Source organism: Perca fluviatilis, chromosome 12 (assembly GCF_010015445.1).
Source record: "Perca fluviatilis chromosome 12, GENO_Pfluv_1.0, whole genome shotgun sequence".
In the NCBI taxonomy this organism is placed as follows: Eukaryota; Metazoa; Chordata; class Actinopteri; order Perciformes; family Percidae; genus Perca; species Perca fluviatilis.
In genome coordinates this window covers 26,652,904-26,673,727 of record NC_053123.1, presented here as the reverse complement: position 1 = coordinate 26,673,727, position 20,824 = coordinate 26,652,904, and the positions used below count along the sequence as shown (strand labels likewise).

Sequence of the window (20,824 nt, the reverse complement as noted above, 5' to 3'; positions counted from 1 at the left end):
CCAGCCGGGTACAGAGCTCCGCGAGAGCACGGGCTTTTATAACCGTCAACGTAGCAACATCTAGCAACTCCGTTGCACTGTGGAGCAGACTAGCATCAAGCTGACAGTGATGTTGTTAGGTTGTTGTTAGGTTCAGCGTTCTCAACAGACAGTTAAAGAAATGGACCAACAGACGGAGACCAGTGAAGGATATTAGAAGCACTTTTCCGGTGAGTGCTGAGCGTTACTACGCAGATGCAAACTGAGCTTGCCGATGTAGATGAGACGTGAGCAACCTGTCTGAAAGTTTGTCTTCTGGTAGCTGTGCCGAGAGAAATCTTTCATCATTATGAATCTTGCGACAGAGAGCCTAGGTATATGTAAGGAGATAACATAGGCACAGGTTAATTATTGCTAACTAAAATGCTAGTTAACCTTAGTAATTAAACTTAAACAGCTAATGTAAGTCGAAACTGCCTGCAAGCTTCTCCTCTACTATACGGTAATTCCTCTACTACGCGACAGTAAATTGCGTGGTTATGACACAATCGTTAGCCTATTTTTACAAAAACGTCTGCTACAGAGCCTTAACATGAGATACAAGGTAATGGAGCCTTTTATACATTGTCGTGTTTCTTTAGAAATAAACAATGGACAAATAGTCTTTAAATGCTTCAGATGTAAAGTTATTCGCTGTCAAAGTGACGTCAAAATGAATGGCAGACAATGGAATGCTAACGGCGGGTGAGTGCTTGTTAGCATCAAAATGGCGCCATAGGAGGTACGCGTTGTGGAGAGAGGCTTACCCCCTTGGCTCTCAACCTGGCAACTCCCATGAACTTCGACGCTGGGGAGGAGGGGCCGGGGGAGCCGACTCTTTTCAGTATTTTGAATTTGGACTGCAGTAACCATTTGAAACTCTAGCTGTCAGTATTACATATTGAACCTTTTAAAAAAACAAACAAAGAGGCTCAAATCGATTAATTGATCATCAAAATAGTTGGCGATTAATTTAATAGTTGACAACTCATCGATCTTTGCAGCTCTACATACCTGTATCCACTTTAATTATTTACACTTTCAGTGTATGTGACTCCCTGTTATCTAGGTTGCTTTGTACTTGGAAATGAGAGCAAATCCAGAAACCACATTTCTAAGATGTGATATCATTAACTTATGCAACTGAACATGAACTGAAAGGATGGTTTGTTTTTTTATTTATTCTTTGAATGACAACTGTGCGAGTAAAACGTACCTATAAATGTATCTTTATTAGCCATTTGTAAATATGAGGTATATATGAACTGCAGGTTGGGTGGTGCACACGATGTTCCCACTAATCTAATCCTGTCTAAGTCTTCTTTTTTTTCCTCCATCCCCAACAACTACAGTATTACAGCAGCTGACTTCTCTGATTGGTTCCTCCCTCTGTTGCAGAAAGGGGTTATGCTGGTTAAACCAGCTGTTTTATTGCTTCCCTGCTTATAAATCAAGAACAGTACGCACAATACAACGAGATATAAAATAGGTTAAACTTACAAGAGCAGTATGCGTAGTAATGCAGCTCTTCGATATGTTTTCTCCTGCCTGTTCAGCATGCACAGATAGAAACAAGTCATGGTTAATGGGGGTTTTGAAGGATTGCCTTTTTTGGGCTTTTTCACACATTTCTGCCTGCCAGCTACATTTTATAACAATAGAATACAATCACGACGGGATGATTAGCTACCTGTTAGCACAGACAAACATACCACCCACAGACCAATTTACCACCATATGGCCAGAGTCTGGTGTTAATTTATCTGCTGTAGAAACAGAGCTCATTTCCAGTTTATTTATTTATTTTTTTCAACAATAGCTTCCAGGTTGACCGCAAATTTCGGGATAGCAGATGTTTTCTTCAACAGGGCTTTTCTGTAATGATGCTTTTTACACAAAATAAACAGCCCTCCCTGTAGCAACTTTAAACTGCTGGGTGTTAAAATAACTGAAACTGACCAAAAAGATGAATAGTTTTCACCACAGGTCAGGATTAACTACAAAATTGTCCAGTCAGTGATGTATACTTAACAATGATGTCAATATTTACCACACCAAGTGGTTAAAGATGTTTGTGCGGGTTGCATTTTTCTATTCCACGTCAGTATTTTTCCGAAATGTTTAAAGCCTTCTTACACAAATCTAGAGATTTCTAAAAGATCTATGTGCAGGTGTAGAAGGATAGATTACTTTTGTTTCCCAATTCATTTTCTATAAGTCTACATTAGTCTAACATCACATATTGGGGAGCAGGATTATATCTGAAATTCTCTTTTACATGCTTCCGCAATTCATTACGGTCATACTGAATCGAGCAACATGGCGTCATGACTTTGCGTAAGCATACACGCCACTTTCCTAAAGCCAAATGTGTTATAAAAAGGCATGTTGTTTTTTTTTTTCACACTTGGAGATTGTACATTTAGTTTTTGGACGCTTTAATTCTAGTTGGCTTTGTTCAGTGTGTCTGTTCTAATTAAATGAATGCGTTTTGGATCATGAGTACACGCCGCAGAGACGTTTGTTAGTTACAGTACAAGGCTGGAGGCTATTTTAAAAGAAATGTTAATAGTTTGTCAAATTAAGCTAAGATACAGGCTTACATATAGTCACATAAACTAAAAACCATGTTTTTTTATATACAGCACAGAGAAAAGATCTCATTACTTGCATAAAATAAGACCCTGCTTACTTACTCACTACTTTTGTTGTCTTGCATTGCTGGTGCCTTAGTTTGTAAAGCTGGTACTGCTGTTACAAATCAGCCTGTGTTTTCTACAGATATTTATTTTTGCATCATACAATTATACTTTAGACCCTTTCCTGGTTGATAAGCTAAATCCTTGTTATTCACTTAAGTTTTATGTGCGTGTAAAGTAAGACATGTTCCCATTTTTATGTGTTATGGTCTTCACCCTTCTACCATGTAATGTGTATGAATTCCAAATGATGTCAAGTAATTATACATAGATTATCTCTTAAGAGAAATGTGTTGGGTGTTTTTGCTTTGGGTCTGGGCCCAAAATCAATTGGGGAAAGGTTCTTACACACGATGGGAAGCTTGTTACAACAACAGACGCTTACCTGGCTCGGTTCTGGTGCTGGGCTTTAAAATGCGTTGCTTCCTAAAGGAGTGTGTAGTTCAGATAGGCGTGCTATGGTAGCCCAAAGTGGAATGTGCCTTCTTGGATGCTTCCCCTCCCATGGATGGCTTTGTGTCTTTCCTGACCAGTTAGGTTTTTCACGTGCTTGTAATGTATGCTGTTGGGGCTTTTAAAGAACATCAAACTGATTTTCTGTCTCCCTGTGATGTCTCCCCTTGTTTGGTGTTTTAACTAGCCATGGTGGTTGTCACTGGCATTTAACCAGCACTACTAAGGTTGATGAAAAGAAAAATTTGAAATAATGATTTGAAGTATTTGTTTTTATCTTCAGTGGTGCTTGTGCTTTTTTTTTTTTTTTGATTAACAGACATTCTTCCTTTCTGAAGTGATGTCTTTGACTCACCACACTGATTTCTGGAAACTCGAGCGCTTGTCGGTTGAAGGATTAAGAAGAAAGCTTTTAGACAGGCGAGCTGTTGACTGAGAGTAATAATTTCAAAGTGGGAGCAAAATGCATGCCTTCCTGTGTACTAGATGACTTTATCAGGGGTGACCTAACAAGTACCAGTGTTAAGAATAGTTAACAGCAAAACCTTGGTGAAATGTATGGCGGTTAAATCTCCATCATCTTCTAGAAGAAAGAACACTACTTTTCATTTGGGTTTTATATAAGGTGATGCACTTTCCATTAACTCCTACTGTAAAATAAACAACTGTGTTAAGATGAATCATGTTTATGACTTTTGTAAACCTCATCTCTGTTTATCTCACACCACACCTATATTGCCATGCTGCTTGCCTTTGTTGTTATGGGTGCATGTGCTTCCATGATGTGTATAACCTCCTGAAGGTTTCATTTTTTGTTTGGGTATTCTTCAGTACTGCCTCCGTGACTGAAAAAATAACGTTTGGGAAATGCAGCAGTCTTTCTATGTGTGTATACAGGTATTTAAGTTGCCTGGTGGACGTGCTACCCCCTCTTTTTCTCCATGCCTTTCATTTACAATAGAGTAAAGGCCATTTTATTTATTTTTTAGGCTTTTATTTCCAAAGGACAGATGAAGACATGAAAGGTTAGAGAGAGGCGGAGTGACATGCAGCAAAGGGCCACAGGTCGGAGTCGAACCCGCGAGTAAACCCTCTGTAGTGCGCCTGCTCTACCAACTGAGGTAACCCGGCCACAGAGTAAAAGCCCTTATATTTGCATATACTCTGACCCGTGGCCTCTTGGCTTGGTAAAAATGCATTGCAAAGGCAGAGAGAAGTGTCTGACTAAAGTACTGATTTATTTTTTATTTTTTTTATCAGAGGGAGAAATCATAGCTTGGGAGAAATGCATTGCAGGAAGCCCCGCCTAGAATATGTGCGGTCAGAGAGGAAGAACAACCGAGACCTCTCACTCTGTTGCTTTCTTGAAAGTCACTGTGTAGAATTTGAAAGTTTCAGCCTTTAGCGCCCCTGGTGGTAGAAAGCAATGCAAGATGCTACCCCAGAATTGTTTTATTTTCTTATAAACAGAAACCTTACATTAGAATAATTACAAAGCTCTTATATGATCCCATAAGAACTCTACACATAATGGCTTTTGTTTCGTTTTTTCATAAGGATCTGCTTTTAGAAAATGAGCGATATGGCCGAAAGGTGCACTTATTTTTGTTAAGTTTGAAGTAGTCTCGCATTGCCAGACCTATCTCCACAGCGCTGTTGTTTGCATTTCTTTAAACCAATCACAATCGTCTTGGGCGGCGCTAAGCTCTGGACGCAGCGACGGTGGCTCTGTAAAATAGTCTCGGGAGTTTTAGTGAACATTTGCACCCCGCAAAAGAAAACGCAACACCTAACAACACCTAACTAGTCATACTGAGTTTTTTTTTGTTTTTTTTTAATTGCAAGAGTTTTACTTGTTATGTTGCAACTTGTATTAGCCTATTTGAATACTTTTTTTCACCACTGCTGATATCACATTTAACTAAACATGATTGTTAGTTAAGCTACTGGTAGATTAGCTACTACAATGTACTCTATAGTATCTATGTACAACTATAGCATTAGTACAATTCACTGTAAAGCAACACAAGAACCTAATCTTACTTTACCTTTTTATTTCTTGCACTTTAGCTGTTACTTTATATTGACTATTTTTTCTAACTCTTATATTTGCCTTAAATTTGACTGTGAGCAACTGCAACTTAACAATTTCCCCGAGGGGATCAATAGTTGTTCCTATCTAAAAACTAAAGCAAAGCCACACTGAGTGAGTTATCTGTCCAACGGACGATCTTTGGCTCGGTAATGACGTGCGTCGGTCCGTCACGTGACCTGTGGAATGTGAACAATGCAGCGAGTGTCCAACTTTGTGCTGCATTTCTGAGAAAATGGAGGGTCATTTCATCATATTTACCCAGTTCCTCTGTCTTTACTGAACTCTCCGGTTGTTTCTACGCGCTCATCAACCGAGAAAGGGACTTTAAGAAGGTGCCGTTTGACGGGATTTACGCTTCAATCCGAGTTATTCTTGCTACTTCTATCACATGGTAAGTTGAGACTTTACTTTTTTTGTGGAGGGGAGTGGTGGTCTAAACTTATTTGCACGACTTGTTGCTGAGGAAAAGAGCCGTAATGGTGTGTTCACGGCGTGTGTTCAAGTGAGGAGAATATATAATATGTTTTTCTTTATGGTTAACATGAATACCTCAGTTCTTTCTGCATAGGAATGTTCTGGTGTTGCTCTTCTCAGCCCCCAGCCCCAGCCTGGGATACAGTTGGGAAGGCCACAGGACGTTAAAACAGGGGTTTCCGACCGTTTGCATGCCCAGGGGCCCCAGGCAGAAACTGTAATGTACCACACGCGGACACCGTTTTCTAACGGTTTAAAGCTTTGGCACGACTGTGGAAAGTAAACTTCTAAACGGAATAGTCCGTTCAGTCAGTTATCCTGAAATTCCCATGTTTTTGTTGCAAACCCCCTAATTTAAGAACCTCTAAGGGGCCCAAACTCCATGTTAGGGGCCACTGACTTATTGTGAAGGACATCCAGCTATCCGTGTGTATACTTTGTGTATCAGAACATCCTGCATTCATTTCAAAGTTTTAGTGGAGATTCTGCATTAGTTTATTTCTCTCAGATAACACAATGGGTGAAATAGTATCTAAGTCCTATGGGATAAGAGGGGTGAAAATATAGGAGAAAAAGTAGAAAGAAATGCCCAGGGTGTATGCATATCATTTGATATTGTCACTCTATTCCAAGCCCAATGGCCTGCACAGTTTGGCACTGATGCAACCAAGTGTTTTATTCAGATGTGCTGCTACTACTACTATGCTCAAACACACACTTCTACATTTCATTGCCAGCTGTTTTTTGGTCTTATCAGTTCAGGGGGGTTGTGATTTGTGAAGAACTCGCCTTGAGCCACAGCTGGGTTTAATTCTGTCTGGCAGTGTGGAGTTATCTCTCAGGGAAGAACCACAGGGGGGACTGCAGTGGGAAATCACCACTGGACTACACACATATGTTGGCTGTGGCTATTTAGGCTAGAGTGGTGTGTTTTTATTGTACACCAGCAGGTAACCAGGGAAATAAAACAACGAAAGGGTGGCAAAATAGAAGAAGAAGCTTGGTGAAATTTGGGATAAGACGTTTACGTCGATGTAAACTCTGCTTCTTGTGCTGAGTCCTGGGTTGAATTTGAAGTTCACGTGTGTCTGTTTCTGCAAAACGGTGAACACCACAGGCTGCAAAAGTATGCCGGTGTAGTCAGGGGCGTAGCAACAAATTCTGGACCCTGTACAAAGGCATTCTCTGTGGGCCCCTCCCTGCATCCACAGCTATTCATTCTAGCATCCTTTTGGGCCCTCCTCACATGAGGGCCCTGTATCCTCAGTCCCCCAGTCCAACCCCCCTGGGTATAGTGTCTGTCACGTCATGTGTAGATTTTCTTTTCCAAATCATCATACCAGGGAGTTGCACACCACTTTAGCTTTCTGTTTTTCACTCACAGGCCAATCTTTTTCTCTCTCATACAGACATATGCAGTCTCTTTTCAACTGCAGTAACTTTCCTTCAACTGTTTAGGAAGTTGTGTCCTTTCCCCCTCCACCATAATTTCCCCAAATACAGCAGAGACATTATCGTCCAAATTCTCTCAAATCTATCAAACAGGTAAGATATTATCTGGGCAGCACTGGTAGAGTCTGGAAGCAGTCAGGAAGGGTCCGATTTTAATCTGTAAATGTTACCAAATATTACCAACATACCAGAACATATTTCTTCCCCAGCATTTTGTCAGAAGGGGAAAATTAGGTCTTTTTGGAGAAAAACAAACAACAACTATAGTACATTTTGGAAAATGGGAGGAAGAGTACGGTGTAGCAACCAGCACAGCAAGTGTGTGACAGCGGTTTTTATGCCGCTTTTCCACTGTACGACTCTCTTTTTTGGGGGGGGGGGGGTTTCATTAGCAAAAGTTGTGGATGGGACCTGGCACTTTTTTGGTATCACCTCGGTCGAGCTTCCAAGCGAGCTGAGCCGATACTAGAAAGTGGAGGTAAAACACCGCGGCACGGGACATCCTGCACAACCCTGTGATTTTTAAATCGCCGAGGCACCGTCAATAGCACCCAATCTAGATTTTAAAAAATGGCAGCCCACCAAACTATCACCTCTGATTTCACAAATCGATTTCATTCTGATTCACAGGGTCATAATTTGATTCAATATTCAATTCAATTAGAATATTATTTTAGTTACAATGCCCATTTTGCTTGGGTATGAAAGAGATTCTCAGAGAACTAATGCTGTAAATTGCACAAGGATCACTCTAACCTGGTGCATTATTAGAAAGATTCATCCGTACATTAAGAATTGACCCCATATACATATATATGTACCTTTTTTAACATGAACACACTACAGCAGTCAGTATAACTAAGTGCAACTTTACAGTCCTTTTTAAAGCCAAAGGTTGTGCGGAAAAAAATTGTCCATTTCCTTTCACTTTAGTGTAGTAGGAGTCAACATCTAGTGGCCATTAGAGGAGTTGCAGGTTGAAATGATTCACATTGGCTTTGACATTCATATGAAAAATTAGTTGAATACAAGATTATTTCACTAGTTTCCTATGCAAGTCAACTTATTTAATAGAACTGACATTTCTTTGTAATATTTTGTGATGTTCTTTACTTGAAGACATTACTGTTTCAGGCAAATTGACAAAACAAGTGGAATTATCTTTATCTGTTTGCAGATTTTTTTGAATTTACTTATTTTATAAAACATCAAGACTTCAGACAGTATCGGACTAAAAGACAGTAAGTCGAGTTTTTCTTCAGTGCACATTTACTGTAGTGTGAAGTGTGCATCTTTTTGCAAAACTGAAGTGCCTATTTTCAGGTTAAGTGTGGTTCAATTTAGAGTCAGTTAAGTTTAGAGTTAGGTCAATATGAAGATAAGTCTTAGGTATGTGTTGTTGAAGGTTAGGGTTAAGTATGGAGGTATGCTGTTTGTCTGTGGATGTGCGTATGAGTTGTGCTTTTCAGCAGAGCGATGCACATTTGTTTCGGGTACATTTTAGATCATCTTGTTTTTTGATTTATTTTGGTCAGCATAGACTTGTCCCAGACTGTCCCATGATTCAACAGTGGTATGAGTTTACTTGTAGTTACTTGTGGAATGGAATGCTCATTGGTTGGACGTGGTGCCTAAAGCATCACAGGAATGGAGGCAAGAGATCCCAGAGATGGGGAAACATTTATGCAGCTTGGCACCCTTGTCCCCACCCTACCCCACCACCCAGCATGTAAAAAAGTTTTTATCAATACAATGTTTTATCTGGACAAACAGTGAGGGCTGTGTTCTTCTTAGAAATGGCCCAAAGGGATGAAGTCTGCCAGGGCGGAGGCGGGTGGGGGTGTAGTTCAAGGGCAATTTATGCAATTCAGTCAATTTTTTTTATTTTAGTTTTTCAACTTAGTTTCTGAGAAATCATGTTTTTAATGTTTGGCATGGGGAATAGCTCTAAATATTACAATATCCATGCGCTTCAGCCAGCATTTGCTATAAAAAAGAAGCAGGTCAAAGGTGTGAATCTAGATTTATTTTTTCGCTAGCAAGATTGAATTACTTTTAGTTCTGGAAAATAACCCAAAATAACTCCTTCCACTTTGGAACTCTGCACAAGGTAACATAAAATACTTGTTTGTGATTGGCTAGCAGAATTCCGTTAAAGCTCCATTGTGTAATTTTTTGAGTTGATTCTTAGCAAAAACCCCTTTGTTCTTTCACAAATATGTGCTCATTCACGTGTAATTACTTCCACCAACTAATCAAAGTATTCTCGTACGCGTAGAATCTGCCATTCAGAATCATTCAGAATACATAGGAGCAAGTGGCTCGAATGGAGGCAGCCACGTAGCGCCTCCATCTTTATTAGCCAAAGAGGGACATACCTCCGCCTTTCGCGCTTTTACCCTCAGTGGCACCGTGACCAATGCCAGCCGGGAGATTACTCGCGACTGCCGGCAGATTTGAAAGCCTGTTGAAGTTGGAGGATCACACCTATTCTCAAGGACATGTAACGGAGTTCCCTCGTCATCTTTGGAGAGTGTCTCTTTAGTTTTTGGTCTGACCGATCCACTGCCACCGTCTTTTGGTTTTTCTTAACCTTATTTCCCTCTTCCTTTAGCTTTCCCTCGCACCTCCGTCGCTTCAACTGATCTCTGACTCTGCTCACAGAGAAAAATATGTAGCGTACACTGTAAACTAGGGGTGGGAATCACCAGAGGCCTCACGATACGATATCATCCCGATACTTATGTCACGATACGATATTATTACGATTTTAAACATATTGCAATATTCTGCGATATATTGCAATGTATTACCTTTTTTCCAACTTCAGATTTTTCCCAATTTCAAATGATGTCCCGAAAGGACAATTTTTGTCAACATCTGTTTTATCTAAAAAGATACATTTCTTTGTTTGTTCATCTCACTTCAATTGTATTGGTGCAAAATGTGATTGTCAAGCAGACAAACTGACCAAGACATATATCATAAAAGATCGATATTTGGCGTCTGTGTATCGATACAGTATTGCCATGAAAAGTATCGCGATACTATGCTGTATCGATTTTTTTCCCCCACCCCTACTGTAAACATTGCCTTACACTATTAATCTCGTACAATATACAGAACGGACAAAGTTGTACTGGAAGCCATGTTAATCTTGGCATACGGCCACCATAGGAGTTAAAACGCGCTCGGAATGGGAGGGGCTAGCAAGTAATATTCAGTTGGTTGTCATATACAATTTCACCGCTAGATGGGAGAAATTCTTACACAATGTAGCTTTAAAACAGTTTAACAGTACGCATTAAGGTCTTTTCAGACGCGATTTATCGAGTAACGTCACGTTTGAACTTAAATGAGGCTATAGAATTAAATTAACGACTATGCTAATTTAGCTAACTTTAGCTATCAACAATAACGGTCTGTGGTTAGGAAAGACTAGGATTGACACTATTTGTTATAAATCAACATATGATTAGGGATATATGATACCACAGTCGGCTAACGTCTTCAGTTGATACAGTAGTGCACAGAATCCCCATGGTTACCACACATTGATCGCCTGGCGTTTAATCGCGGAGCGTGGTCTACATGTCTGTTCCCACGAGGAGCGCAGTGAGGCCCCGCTGATCAGAGTGACTACGCAGGCAAAGTGTCACCTACTGTCTAAAAAAAAAAGACCTTTAGTCAACAGTTTAACTACCGTTCTAAATCACTGTACAAGGAATATTAAACTGCTAGTTGTCATAAAAAACAAACAGTATTGCCACAATGTCTGGAGAAAGTTGAATCACTGTTTGGTGATTGAGAGTACTTCCTGCATTTGCTATTTGCTAACAGTTAAGCTAACTCTCATTGGTGAAACAGACAGTAAACTGACTACAAACAAGTTTTAAAAATTATTAACAGCTTGTCTTTATGCCTGTCGGCATGGTATTCCACTAAAAGGTGTCCTGCTTTAAAAAAGAAAACTGATTTGGTGGAGGAAACGCCTTACATTCATCAATTATTTTCATGTGTCAGGATAATTGTGGCCCAAATAATCGGGCAAATTTCTTTTACTAATCCACCTGCCAATCAGTCTTTTTGAAATACAACCAGATCAATTAAATGTTAATTGCTTAACAAAATGGTTGGAATGGCAGACAAACCACAGCCATGTCGAAACCTGCCAAGATGTGATTGTGTCTGGCAGTTTTTCCGTGTAGGTACCAAACCAGATCGGTATCTGGAAACCAGAAATACTTGCCACATCTGCCAGCCAAACGGAAATCTTTCTCTTTCTGAGAAAGATATTTGAAGCTTGTGAGCAGCTTAGTTAGACAGGAAACCAACCCGCCTGCCAGTTTCAGGGTCGTCATCTGTCATTTTTTATTTTTATATAACCTCAAATTAACCAGGCAAGTCATTAGGAACAAAGTCTTATTTACAATGGCAGCCTGGCAAAGAGCAAAGCCTCTCGAGGGGGGGCTAAAAGAGAAATGTCAAACGTTAAAGACCGCAGCACACATCCAAACATTTTCAACACATCCACTACTTGCATTCAAGCATAACAAGCATTACACGTGACAACAAACATTACATAATTACATTAGGGCTGCACAATATAACATTATCTTATCGTCATCGCAATATTAACTGGCGCAATAAACACATCGCAATAGGCTGCGACATATCGCGAAAGACACGCAGAGATTTTTTGTTAGTTGAAAGAAATTATCAGTAGAAAACCGCAGTTTTAAATCTGTCATTGCTTTTTTTTTTGGTGGTGCCTTTTTATATTAAACTCAGTGTTCAATTTGTTCAATAAAAGTGTTGGAAATTATTTAATTGTATGCGTTTTAAATTCAACAAGCAATTGATGCATTTTAGCAGAAGACTGAAAGTAGCAGAAATGCAGAACTGATTACACTTAAATATCGGTTTATCGGTTTAGTTGTTCAGACAGACCTACCCCCACTGCTAAAAAAAAAAATCCTAAAGGAAACACTGGTTACCGCTAAGATAATTGTGTCTTTGGGGAGTGTTATTGTCCTATGATGCTTTACATATCATTTAGAGACTTTTTTCATCCAGGCAAGAGTAAATTCCTCAATCTTTGTCATATTTCATGAGCTCTGGATTCACGATTATAACTTGCGCCACTGTCTGTCAGTGTTTGTTGCGAATTTTGTGCTTAATATCGTAGATCCCCCGTCCTCTCGTCCTCTCTTTTCGATGCAGCAAAAACCTCACAAACCCCTTATATCTCATTGTGCAAGGGTTCCACATGGGACTGCAGGTCCTCACGTGAGGCTTGTGATTTACTCCGCACGTCATCCCATCTGCCCTGGAGGAGTAACGCTGCTGTGGCAGAATGCGGAGTATGCTGCTCCAGATAAGACTGTCAAACGGTGTTAAATGTCTGATCACAGGGGAGCATCACAGGCAGAGAGGCTGCCGCAGGGAGGGCCGCTGACTGGTTTTGACCCCACGTCGGAGCTCGCTGTCACAAGGGTGTTTACTGATGACCACGTAGCAGAAGTATGTAGTGACGGGCTGACTTGTGCAACCACTGCTCTGCATTGGTGGGGTGAGGAGGGGGGCAGATGGTGTTTCATGACCCCTAGCATTCCTGAATTATGCATTAGGTATGCACCAGTACTGCTCATGCACTACTAATACGGAATCAGACTTCCAGAATTCCAGGTTTTACCAGTCTCAAACGGGTCCCATTCTGTAGCCACTATTAAAGATCAAGTCATTTTGTTGTTTGTTGTTTTTGACCTATTAAAAAGTAAGGTTATGCTAATATCAGGCTGGAATAGACCTGGTTTTAAATACTAGATAACAGCTGATGTTCTCCACCTGTGATGTGTTGCCACAGAAGATGTTATTAAAACCTGATGGGGATGGGGCCAAATTTCAATTTCATTTCAATACATTTTCATTGAAATGTAAAACACGTTATATTGGTGTTAATCAATATCCTGCTGCAATGCACTGATATCAACGTGTACAATACATTAAAAGTAGTAGGATTTGAACCGCCAACATATTTAAAATTCCCAGGCTGTTAACTTCTATAACAGCAGAATGTGTGAGACTCTCAGCAGTGTCCTATCTGGTTCACTTCTACATATATGGTGTTTTTAATTACGCAACGTTCCTGTGCTTAAGATGTAAATTGCCCAGCGCTAGCTTTAATTTTAGAATATATAAAAAAAACATGAACACAATGAGTGACCACAGTCTCCACGCTCTAACTCCATCCCCTTCTTCACAGGCGAAGATCGGCAGCATCATGGTTTGGCTCTGCGGCGCCCTGGGGACCGGCTGCATTTCCTGGAATAAGCTGGAACCTGAGCCTTGAAAGTCACACCATGGAATGCCTGTAGTACCACACCTCACCTTCACCCAGCCCACCAGCATCAGGAGGAATCCGAAACACAAAGAGAGACATAAACAAATAAGTGACACAAACAAATACTTCCTCCGATCTGTGCTCCTGGAGACTCTTTACTATTTAGGTCAGCAAGCTTGAAAAGGATCTTTTGGAGGGTGTGTGGGAGTGTGTGTGGGGGGGTGGGGGTGTGTGTGTGTGTGTGGGGGTGTGTGTGTGTGTGTTTCCCTTTTAGAGTAGGTGCCTTCCCTGGGCACTGAGGCAATGAGGCCCAAGACTTTCCCAGCTGCCCCGTATGTGGGCAACACACGCCAGAGGCTTCAGGAGATCAAGGAGGGTTTAAAGCAGCCGGCAAAGCTGGTGAGCCAGGCCCTGCACGGGGGCAGCTCTCGGACAGACGGTGGCAGAGGGGCCGACTGCAAGAGCGGGAAAGACACAGCCAGCCGACAGCAGCAGATCCGACCCCCGCAGAAGTTCAACAACTACCAGAATGCCTTGCGGGAAATCCGCAGGTCCCTCATGCCCTTTGCCAATGAGTCGGGTCCATCTTCCGGGTCAGGGCACCCTGCAGGCGTCGGGGAGGTCAACCGGCAGATGCTGCAGGAGCTGGTTAACGCCGGCTGTGACCAGGTGAGAGAGAGAGAGAGAGAGAGAGAGAGAGAGAGAGAGAGAGAGAGAGAGAGAGAGAGAGAGAGAGAGAGAGAGAGAATGCGTGCGCGCATGTGCATACATTTATGGGGTTTGTGTCTTGACAGTTTCTTGTAGGGGTGTATGGTCCTCTCCTGGGCATGAGGATGTGCTTCGGGTGCTGCACTTTTCTTAGACTGTTCATTTCAATTTTATTTATAGTATCAAATCATAACAGAGTTATCTCGAGACACTTTACAGATAGAGTAGGTCTAGACCACACTCTATAATTTCCAAAGCCCCAACAATTACAGTAATTCCCTCAAGAGCAAGCATTAGCAGTGGTTATTGCGACAGTGGTGAGGAAAAACTCCCTTTTAGAAAGAAACCTCGGCCTACCCAGACTCTTGGTAGGCGGTGTCTGACTGTGCCGGTTGGGGGTGTGATGAACAGGCTTTGTAGGCTACGTTGTAACTAAGGTTGCACGATATTGACAAAATGTGATATTGATTATGAATATTGCGATATCGATATTAATTTCAGTATTTTTAAACATATGTAAAATGTATGGCTGGGCAAGTTAACACGTTGTTAACGCATTAACTCATTAATTAATTAACGCAGACAATTATTTTATCGTGCATTAACGCAGTTTTTATTATTTCTTTTATTATTGTAAAAGTCTGTTGCTCACAGGCTTTTATTTTGTAAAAGTCTGTTGCTGACTGCTGCCGCGCTTACAGGAACCGGAAAAGAAAAGAATTGGCGGATAAACAAACCAACAACCATGGAGAAGAATACGGAACTTTTACATGGCCATTTTCATTTTAAAGTTCTTCCAGACAGCGCAGTCGACAGAACCAAAGTTATTTGTAACCACTGCAAAGTTGAATTTTCTTATCACCGGAGTACTTCCAGTCTGAAATATCACCTAAATGAAATACACACAGTTGATATCAGCGAATCATTCAACGAAACAAACAGTGGCGCAAGGCTTCGGCAGACTACGTTAGATGCAGCGTGTGGGAGAAGTATAGATAAACAAAGGCAAGAGAAGCTAACAAATGCCATAGCGAAGAGGATAGCTACAGGCTGCAGGCCGATTAGTGTTGTGGAGGACATCGGTCTGAGGAACATTCTGAGAATCGCAACAAATGACGGCAGGTATGAGATTTTACAAGCCGCACCATCACAAGAAGAATACACGAGTTGTATGAAAAAGAGAGGACTGCAAAAGCGACAACTTTACAGTTTTAATGTTATGATTGTGGCTCAAGATTTTGTGGGCAGTTTTTTTATATATATAACAAACAGGATAACATGAATGCTCTGGCAGGGGCAATAATCTTTCATTTTGTATTTGCTTTCATTACATTGTTTAAGTTGAGATTTACACTAAATATTTTATTCAACTGCTACTGTATGAACAAAGTGCTGATGATAAGTGTTTGCGGAACAAATGGTATTTCGTTCATATGGCAGAACATTTAAAATAAAAGTGCGCTATACGCTACTTTTGAATTCATTATTGGATTTTGGGTATAACACTGCGATTAATCGCGATTAATCAGGGAAATCATGCGATTAATCGCGATAAAAACTTTTAGTCGTTGCCCAGCCCTAGTAAAATTACAAAAGTTACGGGAAAACGCATCAAAATAGATTTATAACAAATAAAACAAGTTTTCTTACAACACCAGGTTGATTTCAAGTGACTGTCATATTGGACTGGTCCAATCTGAATAAATAAATAAGGACCATGTCTACAGAACAGGACATGTTTTACTGGTTGTACAGTATAAAAACAATAAATAAAGAGCATGTCTACAGAACAGGACATATTAGAAACAATAAAAATAAATATAAATAAATATTGCATACTTATTGCGACACTTTTGATATAATATTGCGCGACGTGATATCGTGATAACGATATTGAGTCGATATATCATGCAGCCCTAGTTGTAAGTCAGTGAGTGAGTCTGCTTTATGGCAATATTATATTAAAATAATTTCTAACTATTAGCCACAAAAACCAAATTCCAACTGCATATTTTATCTATAAACACTTTTAAAGTTTACATTGTACTGAAAATGCATATAATAGAAATTTCCTAAAGAAAATTCCTGAAAACATAAATGTTCTTTTATCTTTATCTCATCAAACTAAAGTAAAATATGAATTAATACAAATGTGAATGGATGATAAGGTCCTCATATTTTTTATATTTATAACTTGGCTGAATTCGTTTTTGGCGTGTTTTGACAAAACAATGTCATTTTAGGTATAGGACAACTTCTGCAAGCTTGTTAAGATTTACAGGAAGCAGTTGACACTTATGGCATGGATGGTTCTTCATTGCCGTTATGCTATTTTCACATTTTTGTGTTGCAATATATTGTGCCACGATATATTTTTACACCCCTACTGTATGAATGTGTGACATCCACAAGAAGCAGAGAGACAGAGGATATATTGTAGTGTGTATTAATGCAGAGTATGAATATGTTAGGGTCTTAGCAAGTGTTGCTCACTGCCACTTCACTCAGATGTACGAATCTGCTCTGCCTCCTTCAGTCAGAAATTTTTAATGAAGTCAAGAGTGCCATACACTCTTAGATGTAATACAATACAACTCTTCCCTGCCAAGTATACAGCGCTGTGGTTACGTAACGTGGGCCTTCATGTTGAAATGTTGAAATATCAGGTGGATTTCCCAACTGGGCTCTTTGGCATTTAGTCCCTCTGTCCCACTCAAAGGAATGCGAGAGCGCCATCAAACGTCTCTGGAGAAGAGTGAGGAGGGAGAGTGTTTCCCCTGGAAAGGAGGGCCTCTTTTACACTCAACCTTCAGCAACAGAAGTGTAGAGGTAGAAGAGTAAAGGTGTCACGTGGCTGCTGTTAATCAGGGGTCACTTCACTTCCCTGGAGTTGAAGAAGAGTTGACGTCGACATCAAACCACAACATTTTATCTCAAAACTTTTAGAACCATTTTATCTCCCATATTTACAGCTTCAGTTAAGTTTGAAGAGTTTCTCAGGTTGTGAAATGGCTCTGATGCACATCCAAAAAACGGATTTCGTGCTGTTTGACACAGAGTACGTAAGTGGACTGCTACACCTTGCACCTGTTCTGGATAAGGACGTGCATCATGTTGCACCTTGTCGTTGCAATGGGGCAATGAAATTATTGGAATTGTTGGGTCTTTGTAAATTATAGAGCGTGGTCTAGACCTACTCTATCTGTAAAGTGTCTTGCGATAACTGTTATGATTTGATACAAAAAATAACGTTGAATTGAAACTGAGAGCACTTAGTTTCAATCTAACAATAGCAACAACAATGCAATGATGGTAGCTATGATGTGGGTTCGTTGCTACAGTGTACTTTTCTATTGGAAGATGAAATATGAACCAGGAAGTCCAGTTTGAAAGCTTATTAAATGTCATGACACCACATAGATTCGCTAAACATTAATGAGGAAGTTTGTATTTTTGGCTTCAGAGCCACTGTCTGAATATGCATTAATTTCTGCATGTATTGTCTGACTAGCAGCCAAAACAAGTCATCATGTTAATCAGTATCTTCTCTTACGGAACTGTTGAAAAGAGTTCTTTGAAATGTCTCTAAGTGAAGCGAATGAGGCAGGTTTGATTAATAATGAATCCCACCATGTCATCACAAAATGCAGCTGGTCCAATTTAAATTCGGCACACCGACCGGTGGTTAAAGGGCTCTGCGATGGAGCTTGGCATGTGAAGAATGCTCAGCTCAAGCCCATGCACGACACCACGAAGAAATTCTCCCCGCTACAGTGGAGTTATGACGCTGTCTAGTAGTATAGTATTTTTAATCTTAAACTTTTATTCTGTCTTTCAAATATACATATCTTTTACTGACATTAACGTTGTAAACGTTTTAAAAATCTGAAAATGCAGAAATATAGTGTATGAAATAATTTTTTTTTTTATATAGAACAACTTACTCTAGGTTTAGCAGGAGAGTTTGATAGTTCATTTTAGACCTGACGCTGCTTCAGTGTATTTCAAACATCTGTCAAAGATAACAGAAGGAACTGTTAATAACTTTCAGGCTCCAACGGCAGCCATATCCTCGGTTTCAATGCCGGCTAGTTGACCTCCATTGCTTCCACCACTGTGAATGCACCAGAGCAGTACAGGCAGAGTCAATACAAACAGGAAGTGGACATTCAATGGCAGCAGGGTGGAACAGTTCCTTCTGCTGCTGTCGAGTCGCCACCCAATGTGTGGCCTCTCCTCCTCCTCTGTCTCTGGTCTTTGTCCCGCTGTGTCCCATGTGTTTGATATGTGTTTGTTCCATACTTGCTAGGAATGCACATTTTGAATAATTGTTTCGTAATTCCAGTGAATGAATGATTCATCATAATTGAAGCCAATAATGGTGTACCAATATAAATGCGAGTAATCAAGAATCCAAAACTTAGTTTTCACATTAAAGGGAAATAGATCAAGTTAAATGCCCCAGTGTTTTTTTTAAAAACTCTTGATTTTTTTTTTTACATAAAGTAGCACATCTTTTACTTACTTACATGGGCCTATTTATATATGTCAATACCCATACATTCATGCAGATGTTTAATACTCCATTACATTTCTACAAAATTATCAATTCACACAGAGATGATGGTCTTTAGCATTCACTCTTTCTACATTTATCACATGAGCGGGCAACAACAAAGAAAACCATGCATGGGCCTGCTTTAATGTCTATATATAACTAACTAAAAACTATTTCAAACAACATATCTTTAGAGAAAATTAAAAATGCTGTTCTCTGAATAAAATAATAAACCAACCAATCCAAACTACAAAGTATGTCTATGTTCAGTTAGAATCACCAAGCATCAGTCAGGCTCTCCTCTCCACACATCACATCTGGGGCCGATGTGTAGGCTATCCACCAAAAAAAAACGTGTACAACTTTTTTCCACACATACACTGGTATTTATAAAGGAAGAATGTGCGCACCTCCAGGTGCGCCCGTTTCCTCATGCAGACCTGCGTACACATGGTTTTAGCTGAGTTGTTGAGTTGTTTGCCAATTTTTATAATTTTTTTTGCAGTCTACACGGCATTCTGTAATATGTCAAAGGCACATTTATAAAAGTTAATTTTAAAGTTGCGATGCATTTCATCATTCTTTTAAATTTACATTTGAGCATCATCTCCCTGTTAATGATCGTTTAATTAGATCCTGGATTGTGATTGTGATCACTTTGTAAAGTCAGTTTCAACATGGGCGCTATCAAAAGGACAGGAGCTTGAGCACCACCTGGGACCTGTCTGTGCACGTGCCTGGTCTGTTGCTTGTTGACATGGTTTGATTTATTTCCCCCTGACCTCCAACAGCAAGCACTGACAAAGGCTGACAGGTCAACACCTAATGTTGTTTGTCAAACGTTGAACTTGCGAATACTAATGGCCAAATAACAGCCCACACACACACACACACGCCCACACACACACACACACTCACACTCAATGGATGCATGAGAGGAAATAAGTAGTCTGAGTTCATAATCCAAAAAAACATAATTGAAAGATGAGTAAAACAAACTGATTTGAGAATATTTCCCTTTACTTTGGTCTGATGTTGATTTGTTTGTGGAAGAAGAAAGAAAAAGGCAGAGGTAAAATAGTTAAAAGAACCTGCCTTAAATGGGTGAAATTGCTGATTCAGTTCTCTCTCTCTCTCTCTCTCTCTCTCTCTCTCTCTCTCTCTCTCTCTCTCTCTCTCTCTCTCTCTCTCTCTCTGTCTCAACTGCCTCTTATGCTAATTTGACATGTTGAATACAGACTACAATGTGTCTTTACACACCCCTCGACTTTTCTCTCATCCCCTACACACACACACTTGATTGTACTAATATATTATAATATTTGTGTGTCATTAATAGTCCATTAGTACCGTTACTCTGGATGTCTTTCAGCTCCTCTGACTGGCAGCCTCCATTTTTAGGCCACCAAGTTGTGGGTCTCTATTTTTTCCTTTTTAAGTGTATTCCAGAGCCCTCATGGCTGCTGAAGATCATCTCCTTTGTCCTTGAACACCCCTCACCTAATTTCTATTTTGTCTCTTCTGGAGGCAACCTTATTTTTTCAGCCCAACTCTTATCAGCTGTGCTCGTCTTCCTCCTCCTCTTTGTTTCTCTCGTCTTCTCCAGCTGCAAATTACAGAGCAATTTTGCTTGTTACATAACCACTTTTTTTTTTTTTTTTTTAAAGGGAGGAAATGTTTTGGAGGGGGAGGGAGGGTGTGGGGCAGCATGCCACGCATCGAGATGACAGGGAAAGAAAGGAAGTCAAGGGAAAGAGGGGTGCGTTCAGCGTTTCCCTTCCCTGAAGTTCTCGGCTATCCTCACAGTCATTCTACTATACATACAGGCCAAACTGCGGCAATTTAGGAATCCAGTGCATGATAAGCATATTAAAGCCTTCGGCGTGTGAGCAGGCAAACACTGCAGTGTTGATGTAACGATGAGGCCAACAGGCAGTGCCTTGGAAGCAGTGTATGCATTAGTGTTCATGGTTTGCATGTTGGGGTAGAGGACGGGGCTTTCCTTGGCTCACACTGTAATCATT

General features: G+C 40.3%; 1 protein-coding gene across 1 annotated transcript in view; it reads left to right on the top strand.

The window, feature by feature from the left end:
* Positions 1-5,446: 5,446 nt before the first annotated feature.
* lats2 (large tumor suppressor kinase 2) overlaps positions 5,447-20,824 on the top strand; it is a 29,532-nt gene continuing 14,154 nt past the window's right edge. Inside the window, exons 1-2 of the mRNA XM_039818052.1 lie at positions 5,447-5,656; positions 13,457-14,203. Coding sequence (XP_039673986.1) covers positions 13,838-14,203 — 366 coding nt within the window. The 5' untranslated portion in view covers positions 5,447-5,656; positions 13,457-13,837. The remainder of the gene's footprint in view (positions 5,657-13,456; positions 14,204-20,824) is intronic.